Source organism: Bubalus bubalis, chromosome 2, assembly GCF_019923935.1.
Source record: "Bubalus bubalis isolate 160015118507 breed Murrah chromosome 2, NDDB_SH_1, whole genome shotgun sequence".
Lineage (NCBI taxonomy): Eukaryota > Metazoa > Chordata > Mammalia > Artiodactyla > Bovidae > Bubalus > Bubalus bubalis.
In genome coordinates, this window is record NC_059158.1 from 41,064,150 (window position 1) to 41,090,771 (window position 26,622).

The window sequence follows — 26,622 nt, forward strand, 5'->3', positions numbered from 1 at the left end:
CTGCTGTAGTCTGATCTTAAACATTGTACGAGGTTCTGACAGCCATTTGGACCTCAGAATCATCTCAAGTAGTACTTATTGTAGGACTGATCTTTAGGTTTTCATATCATTTTAGGTTTGGGGATCTCTAGTAGATTTCTGCCATCCAAGACTAGGTTTGACTTTTAAAGGGAGGTACCAGAGAAAGTTAAGTGATGTCAACCAGCAGTTCTGAATGAGGGGGACGCCCCTGTGGATTAACCAGGTGGATGTGCTGAGATACCTGAACCATTAGGTGGACTTGCAGGAGATATACCCGCGTGTCATCATGAACCAGGGGCAATGTGTGTTGTGGTATTTGCTTTCTTAAATGGATAGCTCCTTGACTGAAAGAGGATTATAGCTTAAATGTTCCTCCTGATCCCTCTCTGATTTTGGAAATGGTGATTTACTTTATGGAATGGCCAAACAAGGTTCTGTTCCCCAGGCTTTCCCCATGCACATCTTTCTCTTTTCTCTCAATGACAAGAAAGCAAAACCCAGTAACAAGCTATGTAAATGACTCTGTAACCTCCCAGAGATGGTTTTAGGGTACAGAGTTCTATTGTAGGAAAGTAGAAATACATTTCTTTCAGCTTGGACTGGGTGGACATAATTGGATCCTCCTCTGGGAGCAAGGAATAAGACACTCAACCACTCACCTTCCAGAATTATAATCCTGAAAATCCCTGTTTTCACCCAGGTCATGGGAGTGGTGGAAATGTGTTATGGCTACTTTGAGAAGTAAACAAGGTTGTGATTACGTTGAGAAGAGAGCCACACAGGCACAGTTCCTTGTTTCTGGATGAGTATACCACACGTATGCCATGGTGATCATACATGCAAGCACATGCCAGTTTTCAGAAAGGATGTGACCTCAAAGAGTAAAACTTGAACTGAGTCACAGTTTCTAGTAATTCTGCCAAGTAGCCAGAGATGTAGAAATTCCTGATTCTGTGTAAAGGGAGCTTGTGTAAAAGGAATCCTGGTTGACCCTTTTGTCATATGAATGTTCACGTCCTCTCTGGAGAAGTACAGTTAGGACAAGTCTCATGGAAGTGGGATGTGCTGGGACACAGCTCATTTCAGTCACAGCTCAGATAGATCAAGATGAGGGTAGGTTATGTGGAGAACGCAGAATGAGTTTGTAACTTAGATGGAGATTAATGAAATAGGTCATGTACCCAGACTGAAAAGTGCATGGTCCCCACGGGGTCTAGCCCAAGCTTCTCACACTTTGCCACACATAAGAATCACTGGGGAGCCTGCCCTTAGAAAGCGGATCCAGATTCAGCATCTGGCCAGAGATTTCTGCATCTCTGACCAGCTCCCAGGTGATGGTGATTGCTGGTCCAAAGACCACACTTTGAGTAGTGAGAGGCTAACTCTCACGTTTGCCCATCATGATATTGGGGCAAGGGGTGGTTCTTAAGGGCATGGGCAGTCAGGACATTAACCTTTTCTTCTGCCTCCTAGACCAGTAGTGTTCTCAGAAGATTAAGAAGATTGAAGGGATTCAAAGCACAGGGTGAGCTTTACCGGCTCTTGGCTTTGGCAGCTAAGGTGCAGCTTTAAGAACCAGTGCCCTTCCACCTTCCATTCCCATTTAGTGTACCGTGGACATCAGACCACGTGTGACCCTGAGATCCTGTGGGCACCAGAATGACTAAGATGGTATGATTTAGTAGACATCACAGAAAGGCAGGGATATGTCGTCATCGGTCATGACACTGAGGGTAAAGGGCTCTGAAACCAGACTGCCAGGCCTCAGAGCCCAGCGTCACCACTCAGCAGAAGTATGATGAACGTGTTCCTTAATCTCTCTGTGCCTTGGTTTCCTCAGAATGAGGGCAGTGGTCCTTACCTCTTAAGGCTGTTGTGAAGATTAAATGAGCTGGAGCAAATACTCAGAACAGGGACAGGCCTTTGGGAAACAGCTGTCCTTCGCACCAGTGGTCCTCGAAGCCACCGCACACCTCTCCTGCCTCTTCACCCCAACATTTCAGCGGCCTGAGGTTGCACATCGCTCCCTCCCACCAGGCTAAACTCCGAGAGCAAAAACCCTTGTCTTACTCCTCTCTGGGAGCCCCCTCAGCACCTTATGCAATTCTTTGAGAGGTTATTACTGAATAAATCAAATTAAAAATTGTTCTCTGTCAGGAAAAGGTTGAGATCCATTTGCAGAAATAGCTTTACCAACCCAAGCTTTAGCTGGTACGGCAGCAAAGCCTTTCCACTAAGCCCTGTGGAAGTCCTCAGCTTGATTTATTTTTGGATTGCGTCTCCAGAATATGTCAAAATAGCTTTCCCTGCACACGGGAAACGATTCCTACCCCCAGATCCTCGAGCCAATCCGAGCTGTCACTGTGGCCCCTTCTGGCACTACATTCTTGCAACGTGTGGAGGAGGAAACACTGAGAAGCACGTTTGTGTAAGTGGCAGAGTTTACTGCCTACGAAGCCCTTCAGGGTCTCAGAGCCCTGTTGCCTGTAGGGTAGGTTACTATTCATGTCGATACCAGGACAGGAAATTGTCCAGCAACATTTTTAATTTTTTTAACAGATAAAAGAGGGGAGGGAAAAAAGCAAAATGTATAGGGGAAGAAAACAGGGTCTCGTCCTAAGGCTGGCTCGGTCTGATTTTGAAAAAATGGGTCCTTATTTGTTCAAGTAGGTAATTCATGATCCCTAACTGCATCCCTAAAACCACAGAGAGCCAGTTTATGGACAGTGAGCTGTAAGGCTTTTGTGTGACCATTGGACAAATCACTTTACCTCTGAAACTCTGTTTTCTCATTCATCAGGCGAAGATCAGAATGAGGCCCCTATTAACCCTAAGTTTCTAAATCTAGGTCATTCTGAGAAGATTCCTTCCACTGCCAACTTTCCATTTAGCATGCTGTTTTGGAAATTTGCCACTAGAGGCCAGTGCGAATACAATTTAGCCTTACAGTCTCTTAGGGAGGCAGAAGCCTACCAATGGCTTTCAGGATTGATTCTAAGCCAGGCCAGGCACCCCTTTGATGTGGAAAACCAGCGACTGCTCAGACTGTGTGGGGCCAGAATTGAGATGTAAGCCTGGCACTAACAGGCCTGGGAAGGCTCTTTCTCCTGTCTACGGGACTAGGTGGAGAAGTCCGCCGTGCATAGGAACGCGGAATGAGCCCCGGTGCCCAGGGCCTGGTTCTGTGATATGCCCCATGGTAAAGAGCCAGGTCCTTCTTAGCCACTTTATATCCCTCAGCAAGTAGCTCTGGAGCCGTCTTTTAGGCCCAGCAATAGCAAGTACTTCCATAGAGGCAACCAGAAGGACCCTTAAAGAAAAGGAGATGCTGTCGCCCTTGCTCGGATCCATGGTCTGTGGAAGCTGCTTATGTGTATTTTTCTCTTAATCCCCAAAACCAGCCTCTGAGGTTGGCATTTAGTATGCCCATTTGCAGATGAGCCAACTGAGACCCAAAGACAAGTAGAAAGCCTTGGACAGAGTGAAAGGGTGTATGGAATAATGGACCCAGGGTGGCATAGCTAGTGAAAGGCAAGTTCTCTCGAACTTGAGAACTTCTGATGCAAAGTTCAGCCCTTTTATCTCTACCTTTGACATTCAGAGGAGGAAGATGAGGTGCAGAAAAAGAGAACGATCTAGGTGCAGGGCACGGGTGAGGACCCGAATCGCCTGCCTTGCAGGCTATCCTGTCCAGCTGCTCTATCCTAGAGCATCCTCAGGTCAAGTTGGCCAGGAAGCCCCAGCCTTAGCCATCTTCTTGAAGGCCCTTCTGAGCAGAGCCTGCCACAGTCCTGCCGAGGTTCAGCAGGAGGAGGTGAGGGAGGGAGGGAAGGAGCACAAATGACCCTAATCAGTGTGTTTATTAGATCATAACTGTATTAGCCTCACCACTCAGCTAATCTCAGAAATCACTTTCCCCTCTGCGAGGATCTGGCCACAGCTCCATTAAAAGCTGGCTGGCCTGAGTACCTGCGAGGGAGCTCTCATACAGCAGAGGCAGTGGGGAAGGAGGGAGAAGCAATATTTCTTCCTCATTACGCTGATGGGGAAAATGGCCATTTCACAGTCACTGTATAAGGAAAGCCCCCGAAGAAAAGGAAATCCAAGACTCACAGTTGTCCTTTTGGCAATATTCAGCTCTTAAGAGAAAACGTTCCCTTTGTTCCTCCCCTTTTCAAAAGCACGTGTAGCTGTGTAAGCTAGAAGACGGTAAGGAACTCGTGTTTAGGGAACATGCCACGCGCTTTGCATGTATTACTCCATTTAATCCTCTCCAAAGGCCCGTGAACAAGACATCGTGATGTCCGCTTCAGAGATGAATCCGTTTTGTAGATGAAGGCTCTGTGTTGATTGACTGGGTCTTGGCAGGGCTGAGCTTCGGGCTTTGGGTCTGCTCTCTCCCTTGGTCATACCCGAAACCCTCCCCCCAGGAATGCTTTCCTTACCATCCTGTGTCCCCCTCCTCTCTCCAGCTCAGGCAACATGGAGGCTGGTCATTTCAAGCCAGGTTGTTGCATGACCTTGGCAGGCTTCTTCCATCTGTAGAATGAGAGGGCCAGACATGGTTTCTCACCATGCTGTGGTCTAAACTTGGGCAGTTTTATGATGGTATTTCCTTCTAGCACATCCTCATCTAATTGGAATCTCATGCCAGTTTGGAGGGGATAGGCGGAATGGGTATTATTATCCCCATTTTTTTAAGCTGGGAGAACCCAAGAAGCAGAGATACAATGAGGGGTTCAAGGTCACAACGTTGAGTGGTCGGAGTGGAGACAACCCTGTGCTGCCCCCTTGCCCCCAGGCAGGCGGCCAGGCGAGCCCTGAGAGGCCGTCAGCAGCTTCCAAAGCCTGACGCCTGAGCCTCAGCCCGGCTCCTGATAGGCTTATCGGAGAACAGGGGACACACGCTTCCTGTAATCAGGGCAATTTTCTTAGCCAGGGGTGGAGGAGGAGGAGGCAAGATGCGAAGTGTGTCTGACAAGCAGGGCCCAGAGTTAATAGAACTCGGGGAAATCGCAGCAGGCAGCTGGAGACGCCAGCAGGCGCACCCCTGGGGCAGGGCCGCGAGGACTTCAGCTTCCACACAAAGCCAAGCTTGTGGCATTTCGTGCACGTTTCTGTTTTCTTCTGCAGCCAGGTGGGCAGATACAAGCAGTTTGGCATGAAAATGAATTTATAGCTTAAAAAAAAAAAGTTTTTACCCTTGGTGGCTTTTCAGACTGCCCCAGTGCAGGTCCAGCCAGGGGATGTGCTAAAAGAACTGCAGGGTAAGGAAAAATCCAAGGGTGGGGGTGAAATGACGGCCCCCCCTCCCTACCCATCCGCCTGAGGCCTATGCAGACCCTCAAGCAACCAGGCCAGGGGGAGAAATGGGAGGGGGTTTTGGGAATAGACTCAATCAAGGCTTTCAATCCAGCTATTCTATCCCACCCCCCGGGCTGATCAGGAGAACATCAAGTGTGTTGGTGGGAGGCTGGGACTTCAGAAAGTGACATAGGCTGCTTTTAAGCTTCTGAAGATTCAAATGCGAGGATTCATTCTCCATTTCCCAAGATGCACAAATAAGAGGAAATGGCTGAGATCAAATGAAGAGAGAGTTCAGGAGGCCCAAGAGCAGACTGGCTGACTGAGAAGTAATATGTTCAAGTGTAATTAAATCCAGCAAAAAAGAAGAGAGGGAGGCCGAGGCTGGGAAAGGCCAGGCTATGGAGGACCAAGATCCAAGGACCAAAGCCTTCAGGGTACACTCCCTGTTAAGTGGAGAAGAGAGAAAAATCTACCTAAGAGAAATGTTTTGGAGGTTCAATGGAAGGAGAAACTTGGTGACCTTGGGTGAATCCAGGCTGGCTTCCTGGAAGTGATGGTACCTGACAGATGGGTAGAATATGGGCCTGGTGGAGAGAAAATGGCAGGAAGAAGGGCCAGGGCCAACCACGTGGCTGGTTCTGGTTGGGTGTAAAAAGCTGATAGTGGAGATGGAGGTTCACCTGGCCCCTATCACCAAAGGCCCGGAGATGGCACAATTGCATTTATAAAGTCAAGGGGACCCATCCTTTCTTGAAGGAGCTGAGCTAAGAGAAGAAAAGATCTAGGAGTTCATTCTAATCTGAACAACTGTTAGTTTTTACCTCCAGTTGCTACTTGTTGGCAAAATAACCTCGGCCATTTTCTTTCCCTCTGTAGGACTCAGACTCCAAATCTGTAAAATCAAAGTGAGTTGCATTATCTTTCAAGTCCTTTGTAGCACTGAGGTTTCCAATACCACAATAAAGAGCTAAATACTGGGTTAAATGTTGGAGGGGAGGATCGAGGAGGGCAGAGAGTGACATGCTGGGATGTCTGTGCTGTGGTGAAAAGTAAAAGGGACAAGGCTCTGAGCACAGATCACATCGCGCCAGACTAGGCCCCGCAGCCACATGAGGGGCCACGTCACAGACACCAAGACTCCTCGACAAGCCCTGAATAAAGGCTGAAGGAGTTGGCCTGGCGTCAGGCAAAGACAGGGGCTGGGTTTGCATCCTGTCCTCTGCCACTTGTCTGTGTGAACTTGGGCAAGTTAAGACCCATATTCTATAGATTCCTAGAAGGTAACTCAAAACAAGTGCTCCAACTCTACTAGACAGAGCTTCTGCGGAGACTGGGTCTCCCTCATCTCTCTCTCCCTGGTAGTGAACTAGCCCGGCTCGTGGCACAGAGTTTATCAAATGGGACAATAGCATCATAGAGTTACTGTGCGGATTCGGTGTGTGATGGGTGTTAAATTCGTATTGCTGTGCTTATTACATGGTAGGTTCTCGGTAAACAAAGTAAATGGATAAGATCTATTTCCTTCTCTGTGCTAGTGGCCATGGAGCCCAGAGAGTCTCAGTCTGAAAGTTGTCAATGCAACAACTGAATTCATAATAGATGCTCAATAAATGCTGGATGGATGAAGGCTCGGTGTGAGATGTATGTGGTGGTAACCCTGTTTGGGACTGCTCAGTAGAAACCAAGGGTCCTCATTGAATAAGTCAGTGTTTCAGAGGGGAGAGATGAACTTATGAACTTTTCATATAGTCATATTGAGGAGCAGATAGATGGGCCCCAGGGTGAGCAGCTGGGTTTCGTTCCCTGTGGACAGAAACTCCACAACAGCAGGAGCGAGAGAGGAGGCTAGGTCCTGCCCAGGTAAAGGATAAGAGACCGCGTATTTCTCATTCTCGAAATCAAGAACTTCCTGACTATAAAGCTCGTTGGAGGTCAAAAGGAGTGATGTCAACTACCCATAGGCCTCGTCATTGGAATCCATCTTGACTAAGAGATGATCACACATACATGGGAAGCTCCTGAGATTCACCAGATATGGACTCAGAACCAGACAAATCAAAATGATCAGCCAAAGGAAACCTGGAAGAAACGCCCCATGGAAGTGATTCAAATTACCACGAGGTCACAACACTGAGCCTGCCCATAGACTCTTTTCCTCCTAATAAACGCTTTACTTTTTTCACTACTCTCTGTCTCTGTGTGGAAATTCCTTTCTGCACAGCTGATGGGCCAAGGCCTTGTCAATGGCCACTGGTCAAGCAGCTAGGATATAGCCCCTCACTGCTGCTACCCAATCCCCATCTCTGGCTGGGAACCAAAACCCTACTTCAAGCCGCTGCAGGCCAAGTCCAGCTGACGTCAGTATGATCAACTGAGCACCTATTATGTGCTACGCACTATTTAGGAGCTGGGAGTGTAACCACAAACAAGGCAAGGTTCTTGCTTGTATAAAACTTGTATTTTAGTGGGGAAAACAGAGAAGGATATCACTCTGAGGAATAATAAAGGAGGGTCAGGGGCAAAGAGTAACAAGGCACTGTGTTAGGTATAATGGCCAGGAAATCCTCCTGCAGACAAGGCAGAGACCTGAGGGCCCCAGGGCCAAGTGTTCTAAGCTGGGACTTCCCTGGTGGTCCAGTGACTAAGACCCCATGCTCCCAATGCAGGGGGCCTAGGTTCAATCCCTGGTCAGGGTACTAGATCCCACATGCTGCAACTGAGACCTGGGGCAGTCAAACATAATTTTTTTTTTCTTTTTAAAGTATTCTAGGCTGAGGGAACAGCACTATAAAGGCCCTGAGACAGGAGCCTGCGGGTCAATAAGGAGGCCAGTATGGCTGGAGTGAAGGTTGTGATGGGCTGAAGTCAGAGAGGAAAGATGAGCTGAAGTCAAGAGAGGTCACAGGCCTTTTGGCCCACAGCCCACAGCCCATCAAGTCCTCTTGGCACAGAGGGAGATGGAACCCAAGGCAAGGTCTCAAATAGAGGAGTGACGCAGCCCTGGGGTGGGGGTGGGGGCAGGGGCACAGCCTGGATCCGAGGGGCTAGGAAAGACTGCTGAACCTGCAGCAGGAGTGCCCTGGGGCTTCCCTTTGCCCGGATGACTGAGCTAGTGGAGCTCCCGTGTGGGGAGAGGCAGAAAGGAAGGGTGGGGTGGGGCTCTGGTTGGGATGGTGGGGCAGCTCCAGGAGGAATGGGGGCTGGAGGTGCGGAGAGCTCCATGGCCAGCTTGTGCCCCTGCCTTCAGCCCTACCAAACAGGGCTGCTCCCAGACCTTCTCAGGCAGGTCCACCTTGCACTTGGGCATCTGACCTCACTGTTACTACTGGAGTGTCTTATTGAGGGAAGAGGCGGATGACCTTAAGTTCTTTACTCCCCTTCTCTAAACATTTTAGTGAAAGAAGGGGTTTAATCAAGATGATCTCAACCATGCCCCTGCTAGCATTTCTAGTAATGGATGGAATCAGACACTGCATCTCCCTCACCTCTCTACTGCCATGATGGTTTCAGGTTCCTGCCACGCCCTCTGTCTTTCCCTGTCTCCCCAGGACTCCCATGCACTGTGGCAGGGTCTTCACTTCCCAAGGGCACCCAGCCAAGGGAGTACGCAGAGGCTCAAATCCAGTCCACACTCTGGTCCACGAGCCATGTGCCCTGGCTGGCTCAGGACAGCATTTACCCAAAGGCCTTTTTCCAGTTTGTTCTAAGATGCAGTATGGACGGCCCCCACTCCCTGTCCCATGCACAGTCCTTCTTCTGCTCCTTTGTGTTCTTTTCGTCTTATCATCCCCAGCCTTGTACAGGGCGGATCTGAGGGCAGCGTTTACACAACAGGGGGTGGAGGGTGGGGTAGGAGACGGGCAGCAGCTGCCTCATCTGTGAGCTCTGCCTCCTAAGCCCCGTGGTGCTTTTCCTCTCCTTATCAATGCTGCGGGTTGCCTCTCGAAATTGCTCTGCCGTCATTAACACCGCGGATTAGGTCAGATGAGAGAGCGTTTGCAGTCTTGGATGGCAAAGGCAAAACGCTGATGCTGATTATTCCACATCTTCTGGGCATGGCCCAGTCCGTGCTCACAGTCTGTAATCAGAGGGACAAGGGTTGGTTACGTGGTGGGGTGGGCAGGGTGGTGGTTGGCTCTAATCTGGCTGCCGGGCCCAGACAGCAAGACTGCAACCCCTTCTGGCCTGCCGGCTGGCTTCCCTGAACTTCACAGGTGACCTCAGTTACTTGCCGCCACTATCATAGCCCTTAAAGGAGAAATGACCTCTCCAGTGGCAACGCCCAGAGGCTGCTCTTGAACCATCAGCAATTCATTTGTGCAAGGACTGTGAGCATTTTGCCCCAGGCCTGATCAGCGAGTTTTGTATTCTGGGGTCACTGGTTAACCATGGAGCTCAGGGGTGTCTTTCAGACTCGCCCTCCTCCAGTGTCCCCTCCTGAAAAGCCTCAGTGGCCAGAGGAGGCCAAGGTCCATGGCTTTGCATCATGGCCCCTCACCTCCTGGCCTCCCATTCTATCTCTGCCACCTTCATCCTGCACTCCAGGGTCTCCAAACACAGCTCTCTGGCCCTTAATCTTGCTGGTCGCCTGCCAGAAGCACCTGCTCAGCCTTGTCCTCCAGGCAGAAGTCCATCTTGTGTAACAGCTGCTGTCCTGTCTGTACCCTCACCTTTACCATTTCAGTGGCCCAGGCCACCTCCCGCTGTTGGCACCTGTACTCCTCTGCCTGCAGCTCTCTCTGGCTTCTGGAACCAGCATTACCACTCTCATTGCCACACGTCAGGTTAGATGTGTGCCAGGAAATGAGCACTCTCCAGAGGCGGCACTCAGCCACTGAGCCTGTGACTGATGAAAGCTGTTGTGTCCACACCCCACCCTGCTCCCTCACCCCTCTGGTGGGCTGAGTGTGAGGTGTGTGCTGCATGGTCTCCCAGAGCGCCCTGGTGGGAATGAGCCTAGGTGCCTGCAGGGATAACCGGCTGGATAAACCACCCCTATTGGCTGCCTGCCCCGCCTCACCTCCACACTCCCCACATGGTATTTCCTTCATCTCCCAAATAAACTACTCACATTTAAAGCTTTCTCGCAGGGTCTGCTTCTAAGGAAGCAAACAGACATCATCTTCAACGTCCATCTCAGTATCAGCTCCTTTTTGCAGTTTCTTCTGAGCCTCCCTTGCACCCACTCCTGGGGAAGAACTATTGGTCACTCCTCTCTGTGGCCCTGGCCCTTTATGTCTGCCTCATCAGCATTGCTCTTGCTGCACCATCATTTATTTTCTGCATGTCTTGGGGTCCCCACTGGCCTGGGAATTCTTTGGGGACGATACTATGTCCTTTTCATCACCTTTTTAATCCTCTGAGCCTGACACAGCACCCGGCACAAAGAAGTTGCCCAATATAATTTTTTTCCCCAAAGAGCCACGATGGAAATGCAATAACTAAGAGAGAGCAAAAGAAAAATAAACACCATATATGAATGCATATATGTGGAATCTAGAAAAATGGTACAGATGAAACTATTTGCAAGGCAGGAATAGAGACATAGACTGAGAACATTCATGTGGACACAGTGGGGGAAGGGAGGGTGGGATGAATTGGGAGATTGGGACTGGCAAAAGAGATAGCTAGTGGGAAGATAGCTAGAACAGAGAGCTCGGCTCAGCGCTCTGTGATGACTTAGAGGGATGGGATAAGGGTGGTGGGGTGGGAGGGAGGCCCAAGGAGTGGATATATGTACACATCAAAATTATTCATTTTGATGTACAGGGCTTCCTGGGTGGCTCAGTGGTAAAGAATCTGCCTACGATGCATAAGATGCAGGAGACACGGGTTCAACCCCTGGGTCAGGAAGATCCGCTGGAGGAGGGCATGACAACCCACTCCAGTATTCTTGCCTGGAGAATCCCATGGAAAGCGAAGCCTGGTGGGCCACATTCTATAGGGTCGAAAAGAGTCGGACATGACTGAGTGTGCACACATGCGCAGCAGAAACTAACACAACATTGTAAAGCAATTATATTCCAATTTTTAAAAAGTATTTTAAAAAGAAATAAATCAGTGAATAAAACAGAAAAAAAGAAAAGAAAAGAAAAAGAGGGAATGGAGAGAAACAAATTCCAGAATCTTTCTAGAAAGAGACACAGGGGCTGCTATGCCCAATGCTGTAACATTACAAGGTTATGTGATAGAACTTCAGTCTCACTATTCACCTGCTCAACAAGCTGCAATGACTCCCACTGTTGTCCTCCTCAACTGGACCTAATTTCATGGATGTCTGTCTTTTTTAAATATTTATTTATTCATTTGGCTGCACTGGGTCTTAATTGCAGCATGCAAACTCTTTAGTTGTCGCATATGAGATTTAGCTCCCTGACCAAGAATTGAACCCCGGATGCCCTACATTGGAAGCATGGAATCTTAGCCGCTAAACCACCAGGGAATTCCTATGGACGGCTTTTATGACCCTTCAGCACCTGGCTCCATCCTAAGAGGCAATCAAGACTTCTGTTCAGAGTCAGGCTTTGGTCTCAACCGCCTGGGTTCAAATTCTTGCTCTGCCAGTTCCCAGCTGGGTGATTGTGGGAAAGTTACTTAGCTCCCCTGAAATAATAATACCTCACACCTATACTTGAGAATTTATAATCATGCACAGTCCTTGTAAATATATTAAAACCACTGAATTGTATACTTTAAAATGGTGAATTTTATAGTACACAAATAGGATTAAAAAAAATTAATCACAGTGTCTGGCCCAGGGTAGGCTCTTTGAAAGCAAAACGGTGGTTATCATTGTGACCAAGGAAGCTTTCCAAGGGAACCTAGCACCTGGTCAGACACAGAGTGGGTATTCTGTAAACACTGGTGGACCCAGTGGATAACATATTCACAAGTGTGTTTGGAGCATGTCTAGGACAGCTACGTGGGGGAAAGCGGGGAGTCGGGGACATAGATTCCAAGCCCAGTTTTGCATCCCTTGGGAAAGGAGGCCCAACTTATTCTTGGTGAAGACAGGGTCTTAAGCCCAAACCAAAGAAAGGAAGCTTTCAACCCCGCAGTGCCCCACCACCCTGGGCATCCCCTCTCTGTTCTTGCTGTCGGGGCCCAGGTCGCAGAGCCTAGTCCAGCAGATCCTAAGCCATGGGTAAACGGAAAACACTTAACCCAGGCTGACAAACGTGTTCTTATATTTATCTTTGACTCTGGCTGTATCCGATGTTCTGGGAATTGACTTCAAACAGAATCTCGAGCGCCGGTTAAGGCCCAGCTGCCAAAGCCAGGCCCGGAGGGCGCGGCTTTCCCAGAGCCGGTCTCAGGCTTTGATCCCCCCAGGACCCTTCCCGGGCAGAGAGGCTCGTCGGCTCTAAATGCCGGGGCGATGGGGAAGAGGGGGTTCTAGCTTAGTAAAGCTGAGATTCAGGCTGAGGAGGGGCCGCGGGAGATTTCCTAGGTAAGAGTCTCTCTGAGAAGCCCTGGAGAGACGCTACAGCGCTACAAACCCAGGGGCTTATCCAGGAGGGCTAGACCCCGGCAGAGTGGAACCACAACCGGCCAGGCTGGAAGGGGGGCCGCCAGAGAGGGGCCTCGACTCTCTCCTCGTTCCCCTGCCTGCGATCAGAGCCCGACACACAGCAGGCGCCTACTTGGTGCAGGTTGCAGAGAAGCCTGGAGAGCTCGGGCCGCCCTCTGCCTGGTTGGAGGAAGCTTCTAGACCCGGGGGCTGGCTAAGCCGTGTGGTCACGACGGGCCGGGGATGGGGAGGGCTCTGTCGCGTGGCTTAAGTGGCCGACTCCGCGTGGCCAGGCCCGGCGGGGGCAGGGGCGGATAGGGGAGCGCCCATGTACCCACGCTGCCTAGGCCTAAGGACCCTCACTGAGGCCGCCCCTCCAGGCACTGGGGTCGGCCCCACACGCTTCCCCAGGAGATGTAAAATCTGTTTCTGGACTGAGACCCGCCCCCTCCCCCGCGTTGGGGCGCACCCTCAGCAGAGACACCCCCCCCCCCCAAACCTCTGGGGGAGATGCTGTCTCTGTGCACAGATCCCTCCCCAGCCCCGCTCCGCAGAGACCCTTCCCAAACAGATGCTCCTAGGTTCAGACATCCCTCTGGCTCCCGGGGTACCGAGACCCTCCGGGAGGTGGGGAGTGGAGCACGGGCGCAGACGAAGACGCGCACGGCCGAGACCATCTCTAGCCGTCACCCCCTAGCCTCCCAGCATCTGGAACCGCGTCCCCAAGCCCGCCACACGCACACACACACACACACACACACACACAGATTCACACGCTCGCACACACACTCGCGCGCAGACCCCGCCCGCGGCCCCGCCCCGGCCCCTGCGGGCGCCCCCTCCGGCGCTCACGGACCCAGCAAGCGGCCCGCCCCGGGTGGCGGGAGGCGGAGGCTTCGGGCAGATTTGATTTTCCCGCAGCCCGGGCGCCCCAGAGCCAGAGCCCGAGCCGAGGAGGTGGCGCTCGGAGCAGCGTCCCCAGCCTCGCCGCCGCCCGCGCGGAGACCCAGCGAGTGGCGCCGCAGCTCCGGCGCTCCGGGTTCGCTCCGCGTTGCCTGAGTCCCGCCGCCCCCGCAGCCCTAGCTCCACTCGACCCCCCACACCCCCTCTCCCTCTCCTGCACCCCTTCTGCCCCCACCCCGAGCTCCCCGCCCCTTTCCCGGTGCTCTCTCCACCACTCCGCGCGTCCCTCCCGGCGCCCTGGCTTCGGGCCCCTCCGCCTCTCCCCGCTGCGCCCCAGCTCCCTAAGCGCTTTGCCCCTCAACACTGGGTCCCCAGCCTCCTCGTGGCGTCACCCGCACCCCCTCCTCTCTCCTCGGCCCCCGCTCCCTCCGCCCCCTTCCCTCTCTCACTTCCCACGCCCCCTCTTCGCTCTCCTCTCTCCTCCCTTTGCCGCCCAGCCCCGGCTCGGGAGTTGGGGGGAGAGCCCAGGGTTTCCGTTGCTCCGGAGGAGGCGTGAATCGCGCAGGGATTGACTAATTTGGGGTGGGGGCACGGTGGGCTATGGAACAGCCCGAGGACATGGCGTCGCTGAGCGAGTTCGACTCCTTGGCGGGCAGCATCCCGGCCACCAAGGTGGAGATCACCGTGTCCTGCAGGTGAGCCGCCCGCTGTCTGGGTCCCCCCGCCCCGCCCCTGGAGCCGGAGCCCCGTCTACCTCCGTGCGCCCCCTTCCAGAGCGTGCTCGTCTCCAGGACGCCCCTCTGCCTGTCGGGCAAGAGCCCATGCCCAGCCACGGGTGGCCAAGGCGGAATGGGAAGCCAAGCTCAGGGTCTTATCCGGGAAAGTTTGCACACCAGGCTGATGTTGCGAGGAGATAAGAAGACGCGGGGGGTAGGGATCCGGGAGCCCGAGGTGGGAGAAGAAGGTAGTGAACGAACACAGCAGGGTCTTCACGCCGTCTGTTTCTGATCGTCCCCTCCCCAAATGGAGAAGAGAGGGATTTGCCTCATCCTTCCCAGGCGTGCCCAGCCTCTGCCTTCTGCGCCCTCCTTCCCTGTCTTCTCCCCGCTCCTTCACCCCAGCTCCACCCTCTCCTCTCTCCCTCCCCCCACCTTGCAGACCCCAGGATCCTAAAGCCTTTCTTCACCTCCAATAGCAAAACCAACTCGGGAAAGGATCAGATTGGCTCACTCATGCTGAGCTGTGGATGACTGATTAACAACTCGAAGTGACACCATTAAAAAAAACAATAACTGGGGTATAAAATCTTAAGCCAAAGGACTAGGACAGTGAGTGTGGAAGTTTAGAGTCCAGCAGGGGAGGGAGGGGAGTTTTTGTGGGCTCCCACCCCTAAATCCTCAGCCAGGTCACACAGGCTTTGGGAGTCACTGGGGGGAGGGCATCGGAGCTGGGTCTCCCCAGGTTCTTCCATCAGAGAGGAAGGCTGCCCCAAGCAGTGAGGGGCACAGGTGGGCTAGGGGGGGATGTCTCCCCTAGTGCAGTCACCCTGCGGCTGGCTTAGGGTCACTGCCTTGTGGGGACTGTGAGGAACACTGTGGTCAGTGCAGACCCCACCTCTGCAGGAGATGCCATTCCCTTGCCCAGAGTGACCAACAGCATCTCTGGGGTCCTGGGTGCGCACTTGTCCCAAATCGCCTGCCCCATCCTCTTCTAGGCCTCTCTTTGGTCGGACATTCCACCCACCTTCGTGGCACCCCCCGCCCCCCCCCACAACCCTGTATTCCCAAGTTGTGGCCCTGGGGAGATGTATGTAGATGAACCAGAGGAGCTGGGCTGGGGTGTGAAAGAGGAAGGATTCGGGGAGCAGGAGTGGGGGTTAGGGGAGTAGGAGTGAGAGCTGATGCGGTGGAACATTGCTATCCCCTCGTGTTAAGGCCCTTCTGGGGGCTCCTGTGATAACGCCCACGTTTCTGCCCCATGGTCCCACACACAGTTTTGTCAGGATCATTTCCCAAGGCCATTTGCATCTTGTCATTACTCCGCTGGGAGATTCCTGATGGCCCGTTAGCTCGGGTCTCACTTCCTCAGCCATCCACAGCTGCCCCAGCCCGCCCTTCCTTCCCCTGCGGGCATACAGCCTGAGGCTCCTTCCCAGCCCAGCCTTCAGTCATGCCCCTGTCAGAGCTGTCTCGGGGTCCTTTTCACCCCAGAGCTTCTGAACGGCACCTTCTCCATCAGATCTCACCCAGTCTTCATTTCTACCAGTTTATGTTCCCGCCCCCCATCCTGAAAAGCCTAGCCTTATGCTCCCCACTTCCAGCCATCCTTCTCACCCATGGGACACCCAACCCAAATCACTGCCTCAGGTGTCCACTGAGTCCTGAGCACTCAGCCTGGGCCAGGGGATCTCTCGCATACTGAGCCCGGAACCTCTGAAGACATCTCGGTTGTATAGACTTCATTCCTCTTCCCCTAAAGTAAACTGTTTTTTTCTTTCTTTCTCTCTTTTTTCTTTTTGGAAGTGGGAGTCCCCACTCTGACTCAGATTCACAAACCCTCTACTTCCAGGGCAGGGAGAGGAGGCAGAGGGCACAGGGCACCGTGGCTTTGGATCAGACACCTTAAGATGGAATCTGCTCCACCACCTGGGACAAAATTTTAGCCTCGATTTGTCCCATTTGTCAAGTGCAAACCACCTGCAGCCCTAGGAGGTCCCATATTCATTGAGAAACCTTACTTGCCAAGGTAGCTCACGTGCTTGGAAGCGTGGCTGGCACGTAGCAGATCCTCAGTAAATCCTGTTGGAGGAATTACAGGACTAGAGGATCATGAAGCATCCAGCATGCTGCTTTCCACTTGCTTCGCATACAGTAGGTGCTCAATAAATAGCTACAATGATTACTGTAAGGCAGTAGCATTTGGCCCCTCCTGTTTACTCTCTGAAAGTAGAGGTGTTCAAAGACTCAAACCTTTGGCCTAGGTGGTACCCAGGGATGCAGTTGAGTTCCTGGGGGATGTGGTTCTGGGATCAACCCTGGTGCTTATTCCTTTTCATGGGATATCAGGCTGGGGATGGGGGCATGACCCAGGCCCTGCTCTCCCACCCTCCCTGAAGCCAGAGGGTGGGGAAAATGGGGTTCTGGTAGGAAGGGGTGAAGGGAGGAGTCATCTGGAACAGAGAGGAGGCAAGGAGCACAATGTGGGTGGGCTTGAAATCGTCAATCCGTCTCTTTCCCTCAACCAAGTCCAACTATCCAGTTTCTAGAACAGATTGAGAGAGGGAGAGAGAAGAAAGGAAAAGGAGGAGGAGGGGGAGGAGGGAGAGCTGCACAGAATGGCTTTCTCCAGCATATTCTATACTCCATGGCCACCAATTACTGGAAGTCCTGGCCTCTTCCATTGCATTCCATGGTCAGCATTGACTGAGCCCTGGGGGAGGAGGCTATGGGATGCCCCTGCCCTGAGCATCTAGGTCACAGGGAATAGTGGGCAGGGGCACGGAATAGTAGGGCAGGCAAAGGTGCTGATGGACTGAGTTCCAGAGGGCTTCAGAGCAGGCATCTCAGGATGAGGGGGCCAGTGTTTCAAAGGAACTGGAAACTGTCCTGGGAGCTAGTTCCCTCCCCTCTCTGCTTCTTAGGAAGGCCCCTGCCACCCCTGCAGCCCTCGGAGGTCTCTGCTGTTGCCTGAGGGAGGAACTGACCCCGCACCATGCCTATCCTAGGACACTGCTAGCTGAGCCAAGCTGCTTGGCACGGGGACACTTGTGAGCCCCAGCACAGGATCACAGTGGACGCCCACCCACGCCTCTGCTGAAGGCAGATGACACCGTGGGATGGACATGTTTCAGCCCCTGGTTCTTTGTGTTGGTATTTCTTGGGCTAATCTATAGTCTCTGTATGTGTGTTTTTGTTAATCACTCAGTCATGTCCAACTCTTTGTGACCCCATGGACTATAGTCCATCAGACCCCTCTGTCCGTGAAATTCTCCAGGCAAGAATACTGGAGTGAGTTGCCATTCTCTTCTCCAGGGGATCTTTTCTACCCAGGGATTGAACCCAGTTCTCCTGCATTGCAGGCAGGTTCTTTACTGTCTACTCCCAAATAACTGTTTTTACCAATTTTGGTAATGTTGTTCAGTTGTTCATTCACGCCCGACTCTTTGTGACCCCATGGACTGCAGCACGCCAGGCTTCCCCGTCTTTCACCATCTCTCGGAGCTTGTTCAAACTCATGTCCATTAAGTCAGTGATGCCATCTAACCATTTCATCCTCCGTCCCTCCCTTCTCCTTCTTTGGTAAACTCAGGGTCAAAGATTTTAAAGCCTCTGGTTGTCTGGCTCAGTGTTTAAGACCATGAGTCTGTGGGGTCTGTCTGCCTGGGTTCAATCCCTGTGATCCTGGGTAAAATACTTAACTTGGGCCATGGTTTCCTCATCTGTAAAGGAAGTGTAATAATCCCTATCACAGTAGAAGGATTAAATGGATTAATTCAGGAATAGTAATTTATGTGCCTATTATTTGACACCTGAAAATAAATAAAAATCTGTCTTTATAGCTGGTTTGTGTGGGTCTTGGAGATCTGATCCATCTAGGAAATTCTATTTCCCCCACTCCCAGCTTTATTGACATATATTTGACATACGGTGTGCATTTAGAGACTCTGAGGAGTTGTTTTGGGAATAATGGTTTGTGAAAACGGATTCCAGCAGACATCGTAGAAAATGTGAGCCACGAGCTTCTCCCTCCTCTGACGGTCTGTTTCAGACCTTTCCTGACTTTAGTAGTCTCCCTGCAGACCCAATCAAAACTTACCTGTCAAAAAAACCCATAAAACCTCATCTGTCCAGTGCCCTGTTCCCAAGGCCCCCACTATTTCTCTATGCCTCATCTGATGCAGGGATCCAGACCAGCGTGTTGGTTAGAAAGGGCAATTTGCATTTTTTATGTAACAGAAACCTGTGCACTTCCCAGGGGTCTTGCTGGCAGAAGCAATGCACAGTTAGTTCTACATGGTGGGATTCCTGAGACCCGCAGGGCAGGCAAAGGGGACAGCCCAGTGGCGGGCGGTGGCTTAGCCCTGCTGGGGTCTCTCAAGCGGCTGCCCATGCCCCTGCAGCAGACGTGGGGCTGGTGGCAGCTGTTGCCTCTGCCCCAGAGATGTTCTTTTCTGCTCTCTGTTCAGGTTGGCATTTTGCTGCCCTAGGGCTCGAGAGGCAGCCTAGCTCCAGAGCGGTGCCCTCAGCCTCTCAGAAGGCGTGTGAATGGGCTCAGAACACTGTCTTCTGACAGCCAGGGCGAGGGTGGTTTTGGCGAAGGAGGGGGCCTGGGGGCAGTGTGGCAGCTGTTAGAGCCAGTGCTGGGGAAAAGAGACATATCCAGCCACTGAATATGTCAAGATACCATTTAGAGGAGCCAGGGGAATAATAACGGTGGGATTTATTGAGTGCTTACTACATGCTAGGCATTTAACATCTGTATTAGGCTGAACCACATGCAGTTGCCTATACTCAACTGTTTTTTAACCTACCCAAATAGCAATTTGGTCCAAACTCAGATTTTTATTAGTTTTCAATTGCTGTATAACGAATCACCACAATCCTAGGGCTTAAAACAATGGCCATTTATTATCTTACCGTTTCTGTAGGGTCAGCAGCCCAGACACAGCACAGCTGGCTTCTCTGCTCTGGGTCTCCCCAGGCTGAAATCGAGGTGTGAGCAGGGGCTATGATCTCATCTGAGGCTTGGGGTCCAAGCCAAGCTCATTTAGGTTGTTGGCAGAGTTTAATTCCTTGCACCTATAAGATGAAAGCCCTGTGTACTTTTCGGTTGTCAGATTGGGGCTCTTAGCTCCTATAGGCCACCCTCGGGTCCTAGCCACGTGGGCCTCTCACAGCATGGCAGCCTGCTTCTTCAAAGCCAATGGGATAAATCTCTCCAGAGTCTGCAACTTAATATAAAGTAACAGGAGTGAGTATCCTATCATATTCCCACTCACACTCAAGGGGAAGGGATTGTGCAGGCTTGTACAGCAGGCATGGGAATCTTGGGGACCATCTTGAGTTTCCGCCTACCACAATGACTGCATCTTTTGTAACCTTCCAACCACCCTGTGAACTAAATAGTAGTATTTTCCCTTTTCGCTGATTAGAAGATCAGGGCTCAGGTTCAGGAACCAGTACCATTAGTGTGTTTCAGAAAAAGGGATCCAAATCCAGTTTCCTCAGACTTCAAAACCTTGAGAGCTTCTTCACATTGAGGATTAGGGTGTCCAATGATGAGGATTGCAGTAGGGCCTGGGTTCCAACCATGGTAGATGAAACCAAGAAGTAGGTACTCTATCTCCAGAGATGAAAGAGGCCTTCTTGCTCAGTGATGCCTTTGATTCTAAGCGGCAAACCCAGAGGAATCCCTAGGAAGCAGAGGCCAGAGAGGGTCACAGAATGGCAGCTGGCCTTCCACGGCATCCAGACTATAAAGTAGCAACTTATCATCTGTCCTCTCCCAGCCCCTTGTTCTTTCTGCTCAGACTTAAGGCCATTGCTAGAGATGGCCTACCACTGGAGAGAGAGAGTGGAGAGGAGGTGAGGGGAATAGGTGGAACAAGCTTTGGGGCACAGAGGAATCAGGTTCAGTTAGGAATGCTTTGGCTGTAAGTAACAGGAATTCTGATAGTGGATCAAACCCAAAATACATTTATTTTTCTTAAATCACAGGGAATCTGTAGGAAGGTCTTCTCAGTTCTGGTTTGTCTGCTCACTTTGCCTAAGCACCCAACTGCCCTTCTATCTTGTCATCATCCAAAAGGTGGACCTCATTGTTACAGAATAATTGCCTCTGTTCTAGGCATCACAACAGCATCCCAAGACAAGAAGCAAGACATAAGGCCAAAGACCTCTCTTTGAAAAGCTCTTTTTTAATCTAGAAAGCACAATCCTTCTCAAAAATTTCTCAGCAGACTTTCCCTTCTATCTCAGTGGCCAGAGCCAGGTTTCATGTCCACCCCTAGACCAGTATATTAGTCAGTTTGGGCTGGTATAACAAAATACCATAGACTGGGTGGCTGAAACAAGAGAAATTTGTTTCTCACAGTTTTCAAGGACAGAAGTCCAAGATCAGGTTGTCACATTCTGGTGAGGACTCTCTTCCTGGCTTCAGATGGCCACCTTCTCACTGTTCTCACATGGCAGAAAGAGAAAGTGAGAGCTAGAGCCAACTCTTCCTATAAGGGCACTAATCCCATCATGAAGGACCCACCCTCATGACCTCAATCAACACTATTTCCTAAGACCTCGTCTCCAAATACCAGCACATTGAGGGGTGATATTTCAGTGTATACATTGTTGGGGTTACACAATCAGTCAACAGGAACAAGGGACAGGAGCCTACCTTTTCTGACTTCAGGGCAGCTGCATCAGATAGCTGAACCAGTGTGGATTCTGTTAGGAAGAAAGTGAGGAATATTTGTTGATTGGATAGCCATGGCCTCTGCCACAAGGAGGAGGCTTTCCAAGTGATCCATAGGTTCCCTGAGATCCCTGAGGCTAAAAGGGGCCTAGAGTTTGGGGTCCTCAGATTTTCCTGCATTTAGTAGACAGCCAGTGTTAAGTGACTGGGGACTGATTTTCTAAGCAGAGCTTGGCTGGACTCTTGACAAACTCTTTTTCTGCTAGTTTCCTGGTCAAGACAAAAAGACTTAGACTGATTCCAAAACATTTCAAAGTGCCTCTGTCCCCTAATATCCCCTCTGTCTTCCCACAGTCCTCTCTGCTGGCCTTGCATAGGCCTGAAGTTCCCAATAGGAGAAATTTTAAGATTTGATGAATGGGACAGGAGTGGGCATAAGGAAGTGCTGCCTACATTTCTATTGTAAGCTATTGGCTTCTCAGCTTCACAGGACAGGTATATGACTGCATGCACTGGTGAGGAAACTGAGGTTAAGTAGCTTGTTCAGGGTCACAGAAATTACCATGTGTCAGTGTGGAGATTCTAGTTTGAATGGATCTGAGGCAGAGCTCAGGCTCTTTTCCTCGGTCACGCAGCTTAGGAGGGACAATTATTACAATAATTAATAATAACAAAAATGCAAATGGCTCCAGGAAGGAGAGCTCTTTAAGCCATGTGAAAATTGCTTTTTAGACCTTGGCGAGGTTGCTTGGCACGGAGACAGTGCACGGGCGTGTGGAACAGGATCTGAAAGGGGAGATGGGCGAGTGCCAGGGGCTGGGTGCCAAGGTCCCTCTCCTCCCCAGCTCCCTCCTTGCCTTTCCTGAGATTACTTCTGCCTGTTAGGACAGGGAGCAGAGCAGGGAGAGATGGAAAGCCCTCCAGTTCTCTTCAGCTGTTCCTTTGCGAGCAGCCCTGATGAAGCTAGGGGACAGGAAATCGGGGAGTGAAGATGTGAGGGGCACTGCTGGCTGGGGTGGGGATTTGGGAGACCCAGGGTTTTGGTAACACAGGCACCCCTGCCTCCCCATAGCACCTCTGAATGGGCTCCAGCTTCAGAGTTCAATCTCAGTGTTCCAGCTAAGCTGGGGGACACTGGCATACCTCAGCCCCAGCTACCTTCCTTATAAAAGGAGACAGTGTCTGTCTCCCTGCATTGATATGTAGGGTGAATAGGGTATCATAGGTTAAGTACCCAACAAAGGATTTGGTGCAGGTTATATCCATGACTGGGCTTCCCTGGTAGCTCAACTGGTAAAGAATCTGCCTGCAATGCAGAAGACCCCAGTTTGGTACCTGGATCAGAAAGATCCCCTGGAGAAGGGATAGGCTACCCACTCCAGTATTCTTGGTCTTTCCTGGTGGCTCAGATGGTAAAGAAGCTGCCTGCAATGTGGGAGACCTGGGTTTGATCTCCGGGTTGGGAAGGCCCCCTGGAGGAGGGCATGGCCACTCTAATATTCTTGTCTGGAGAATGCCCATGGTCAGAGGACCCTGGCAGGCTACAGTTCATGGGGTCGCAAAGAGTCAGATACGACTGAGAGACTAAGCATGCACATATATCCATGGTTAATGTGGCCCTCTTGCACCCACTGCCTACTGGGGGTTGACCAGATGTTTGGTGTTGAATTGTTCTATAGAGAAATAGGGTGCTTCTAACAGGCCCCTCAAGCTCTGGGGTCTCTCCAGCCTCTTTAGGATTCCTGTTTCTCCCTGATAGTGACTCAGTTGTCCTCAGTCTGTTCTCCTCAATGAGGAGATGGGCAGTGATGGGCTGAGGACATGTGGGTGCTCACGGTCCTAATTAAGCCCAGCAATTAGGGAACAGAGAGGGGAGAACACAAGGAGTCCCTACAAGACACCTTATCCTGCACAGGGCTTTTGTGAGCACTTATTGTGTGCTAGCGTATTAAAAAGCACAGATATCACTTTGCCCACAAAGGTCCATGTAGTCAAAGCTATGGTTTTTCCAGCAGTCATGTATGGATGTGAGAGTTGGACCATAAAGAAGGCTGAACACTGAAGAATTGGTGCTTTCAAATTGTGGTTTTGGAGAAGACTCTTGAGAGTCCCTTGGACTGCAAGGAGATCAAACCAGTCAATCCTGAAGGAAATCAGCCCTGAATATTCATTGGAAGGACTGATGCTGCAGCTGAAGCTCCAATACTTCGGCCACCTGATGCAAAGAGCCAACTCATTGGAAAAGACCCTGATGCTGGGAAAGATTGAGGATGTGAGGAGAAGGGGATGAAAGAGGATGAGATGGTTGGATGGCAATCACTGACTCAATGGACATGAGTTTGAGCAAACTCTGGGAGATGCTAAAGATCGGGGAACCTGATGTGCTGCAGTCCGTGGGGTTGTGAAGAGTTGGATATGACCGAGCAACTGAGCAACAATAACATTGTATGCCAGGCACTGAATAGCAAATTACTGTGTGTGGGACACTGTTCTGTGTTGCATGTATGAGTCTTAATTCTTAGAAAACTTGTAGGAAAGAGGGGCTATGATTACTCCCACTTTACAGATGGGGATACCGAGGCACAGGCAGACTAAGTGAGGTCCTAGATACACGGGAAGAGCTGGTTTCTGGACCCAGCATTGAAGATGCAAGTTATACGTTCATCACCACCAGCTTTTTGCCAGAGGTTGCAGGGATGCTTAAGGACGCTGTTGGAAAGAAACTAAACCATATTTCCTTGGTCTTTTGAACCTGATGAACCTCTTTGAGAATGTGATAAAAACTCTCCAGAAGAAGAATGCGTCCATACCGATCAATATGCCACATTTTGCTAATAGTTTAAAGGGGTTCATGGACCTCAGTTAGGGACATACAGTCAAGAAAAGCTGAGATACATCTTCTTGGAGTGTTTCCTTATTCTGTATCAAGAGTCATTGCTAGTAAATCCATGGAGCATGTATGGGCTTTGTTTGCATGCATGCTCAGTCGCTCAGTTGTGTCCGACTCTTTGCGACCCTATGGACTGTAACCCGCTCCTCTGTCCATGGGGATTCTCCAGGCAAGAATACTGAAGTGGGTTGCCATTTCCTCCTCCAGTAGATCTTCCTGACCCAGGGATCAAACCCACATCTCCTGGGTCTCCTGCATTGGCAGGCCAATTCTTTACCACTAAGACACCTGGGAAGCCCATAGACTTTGTTTAAAGATTGAAGATGTGATAATCAGTTCACCCAGCAATTTAGGTCAGAGGAAATGTACCCACCCCCTCAGACTGGGGCTCCCCGAGGGCAGAGCTGTGTCTCCCCTCAGACTGGGGCCCCTGATACAGGGTCCAGTATCCTCTGAGATTTGGTATCTGCTAGACAAGGCTGTGTTTCCTCTCAAATTCAGGCTCCTTGATGGAGGGTTATGTCTCCCCTCAGATTGGGGCTCCCTAAGGGTAGGACTGTGTCTCTGCTCAAATAGGGCTGGTTGAGGGCAAGGCTGTGTCTCCCCTCAGACTGGGGCTCCCTGAGGCAGGGCTGTGTCCCCCCTTAGAGTGGAGCTCCCTGAGGCAGGGCTGTGTCTCCCCGCAGACTGGGGCTCCCTGAGGCAGGGCTGTGTCTCCCCGCAGACTGGGGCTCCCTGAGGCAGGGCTGTGTCTCCCCGCAGACTGGGGCTCCCTGAGGCAGGGCTGTGTCCCCCCTCAGAGTGGAGCTCCCTGAGGTGGGACTGTGTCTCCCCTCAGACTGGGGTTCCCTGAGGACCCGGCTCTGTCTCCTCAGATCTGATCTGCCTGAGGGAAGGCTGTGCTTCTTCTCAGATTCAGGCTGGTTGAGGCAAGACTGTTTCCCCTCGGATGGGGCTTCCTGAGGGCAGGGCTGTGACCCCTCTCAGATTGTAGCTTCCTGGAGGCATTGCTGTTTTTCCACAGAAGAGACTCCCTGTGTCTCTTCCTCTTTCTGACCAGAGAGCCTCACCTTCTATTCTGACTCTTTTAAGCCCCTCCTCGGGAGGGTGTCACTCTCAGGCTCTGTCCTTTAGTACTTGGCAGGAATTCTCATTTTGGCCTTTCTGTCTTTGCTGGGGTCTTCTCCCCTCACCGCCCAGGGCATGGTCATTCTTCCTGCAGCTGTTTCAGAAATTATTCTGAGGGGAGAGCGGTGAGGAAAAGAGCGTTGGCCTCGGCTCCCTGACCTTGATTTAAGGAACAAAAGAAGCCAAACTTTAGGTTGCAGCTTGGACAGCTGAAGTATTTTATGCTTTGGGGGAAAAAAATATATTTTGCCTGTTGGAAAGAAAGTCTCTTTGAGTTCTCCAAAGACTGGAGAAAAGCACTTGTGGTCTGGTCTCTTTGTATCCTTGCAGTTTGAGCCCTGCTTCATGGTAGAGGATCTGTTTTTTTTTTTACCCCATGGCTTCTTACTACCCCTGCGCCTGTGGGCAAGTCACTCACCATGCCTGAGCCTTGGGGTCTCAGTGCATCAGCCCCAGTGGGAAACTGGGAATGTAGATGATGGGATGGGCTTCCCTGGACCTCTAAGTGTAGAAGTGGCTTGTGTTGCTCCTCCTGTCTCTCCTTTGTCATCAAGTGAACCTGAGCGCTCACCAGGAGAGTGACCACTGTGCTCAGCACCATGCTGATGATGACTAAACTGTCTGATGAGCCTCACTATGTCCCAGGGCTTCACAGCAGTTCTAAAGGAGGAGCTATTTATAACTCCATTTTACAGATGGGGAAACGGAGGCACAAGGAAGGCAAGTAACTTGTTCAGAGGGGGGATGTGAACCAAGCTCGTGTGACTGCAGCCCACACACTTAACCATCAGGCTCTGCAGCTAAGTGGAAGTACAGGGGCCGACCCTGAGCATGACCCTGTGGGGAGACAAGAGCCTCGCTCACCCGTCTGGCCATTCCTTTTGGTTTTCCTTCATCCACTCAATTTGCCAGGGCCCTACTCTGAGTCCAGTGCTGGGTTGGCCTGGAGCAGCGCTGGGGTCGCTGCCCCATGTGAGAGACAGTGTGTGTGTGCGCTAAGTGACTTCAGTTGTGTCCAACTCTTTGCAACCCTTTGGAGTGTGGGAGACAGAGGCACCCTGATTTTGCAGTCCAGGGTGTGCCGAGTATGGTCATGGGTCCTACAAGCCAGAGAATGGCACAGTACAGGCCAGAGAAAGCTCTGAGGAAATAGTTGTTGGTCAGTGTCTGTCCAGGGAAGGCAGAGTTTAGAATGAATAGGAATGCTTCTGGAAGGAGGGTAAGGATAATCTCAACAGAACAGAGGGAAGCAGGTTTGCATTAACCTCAGGGCCATGGCCAGGATGACCCTAAGTCTCAATGAGAGTCCAAGGTCACTGGGCAGGGAGCCACCGAAGCTAGGTGGCTGGGTTCTAGTTCTTAGTCCAACCGGGTGTGCTCACCAGGAGAATCCCCATCGCCCAGACCGGCCCCATCTGCTTCTCTTGGAAGATAAAACTCCATATCTGTGTCTCTT

At 51.3% G+C, this 26,622-nt stretch overlaps 1 protein-coding gene across 2 annotated transcripts in view; it reads left to right on the forward strand.

Moving 5' to 3' along the window:
- The first annotated feature begins 13,678 nt into the window (after positions 1–13,678).
- Positions 13,679–26,622, forward strand: part of CPNE5 (copine 5) — a 103,315-nt gene continuing 90,371 nt past the window's right edge. The window contains exon 1 of one of the 2 annotated variants that reach the window (XM_025270803.2): positions 13,679–14,436. In XM_025270803.2, the coding sequence (XP_025126588.1) occupies positions 14,342–14,436 (95 nt within the window). In that variant the 5' untranslated portion in view covers positions 13,679–14,341. The remainder of the gene's footprint in view (positions 14,437–26,622) is intronic. The other variant, XM_006050414.3, reaches the window with a different exon arrangement.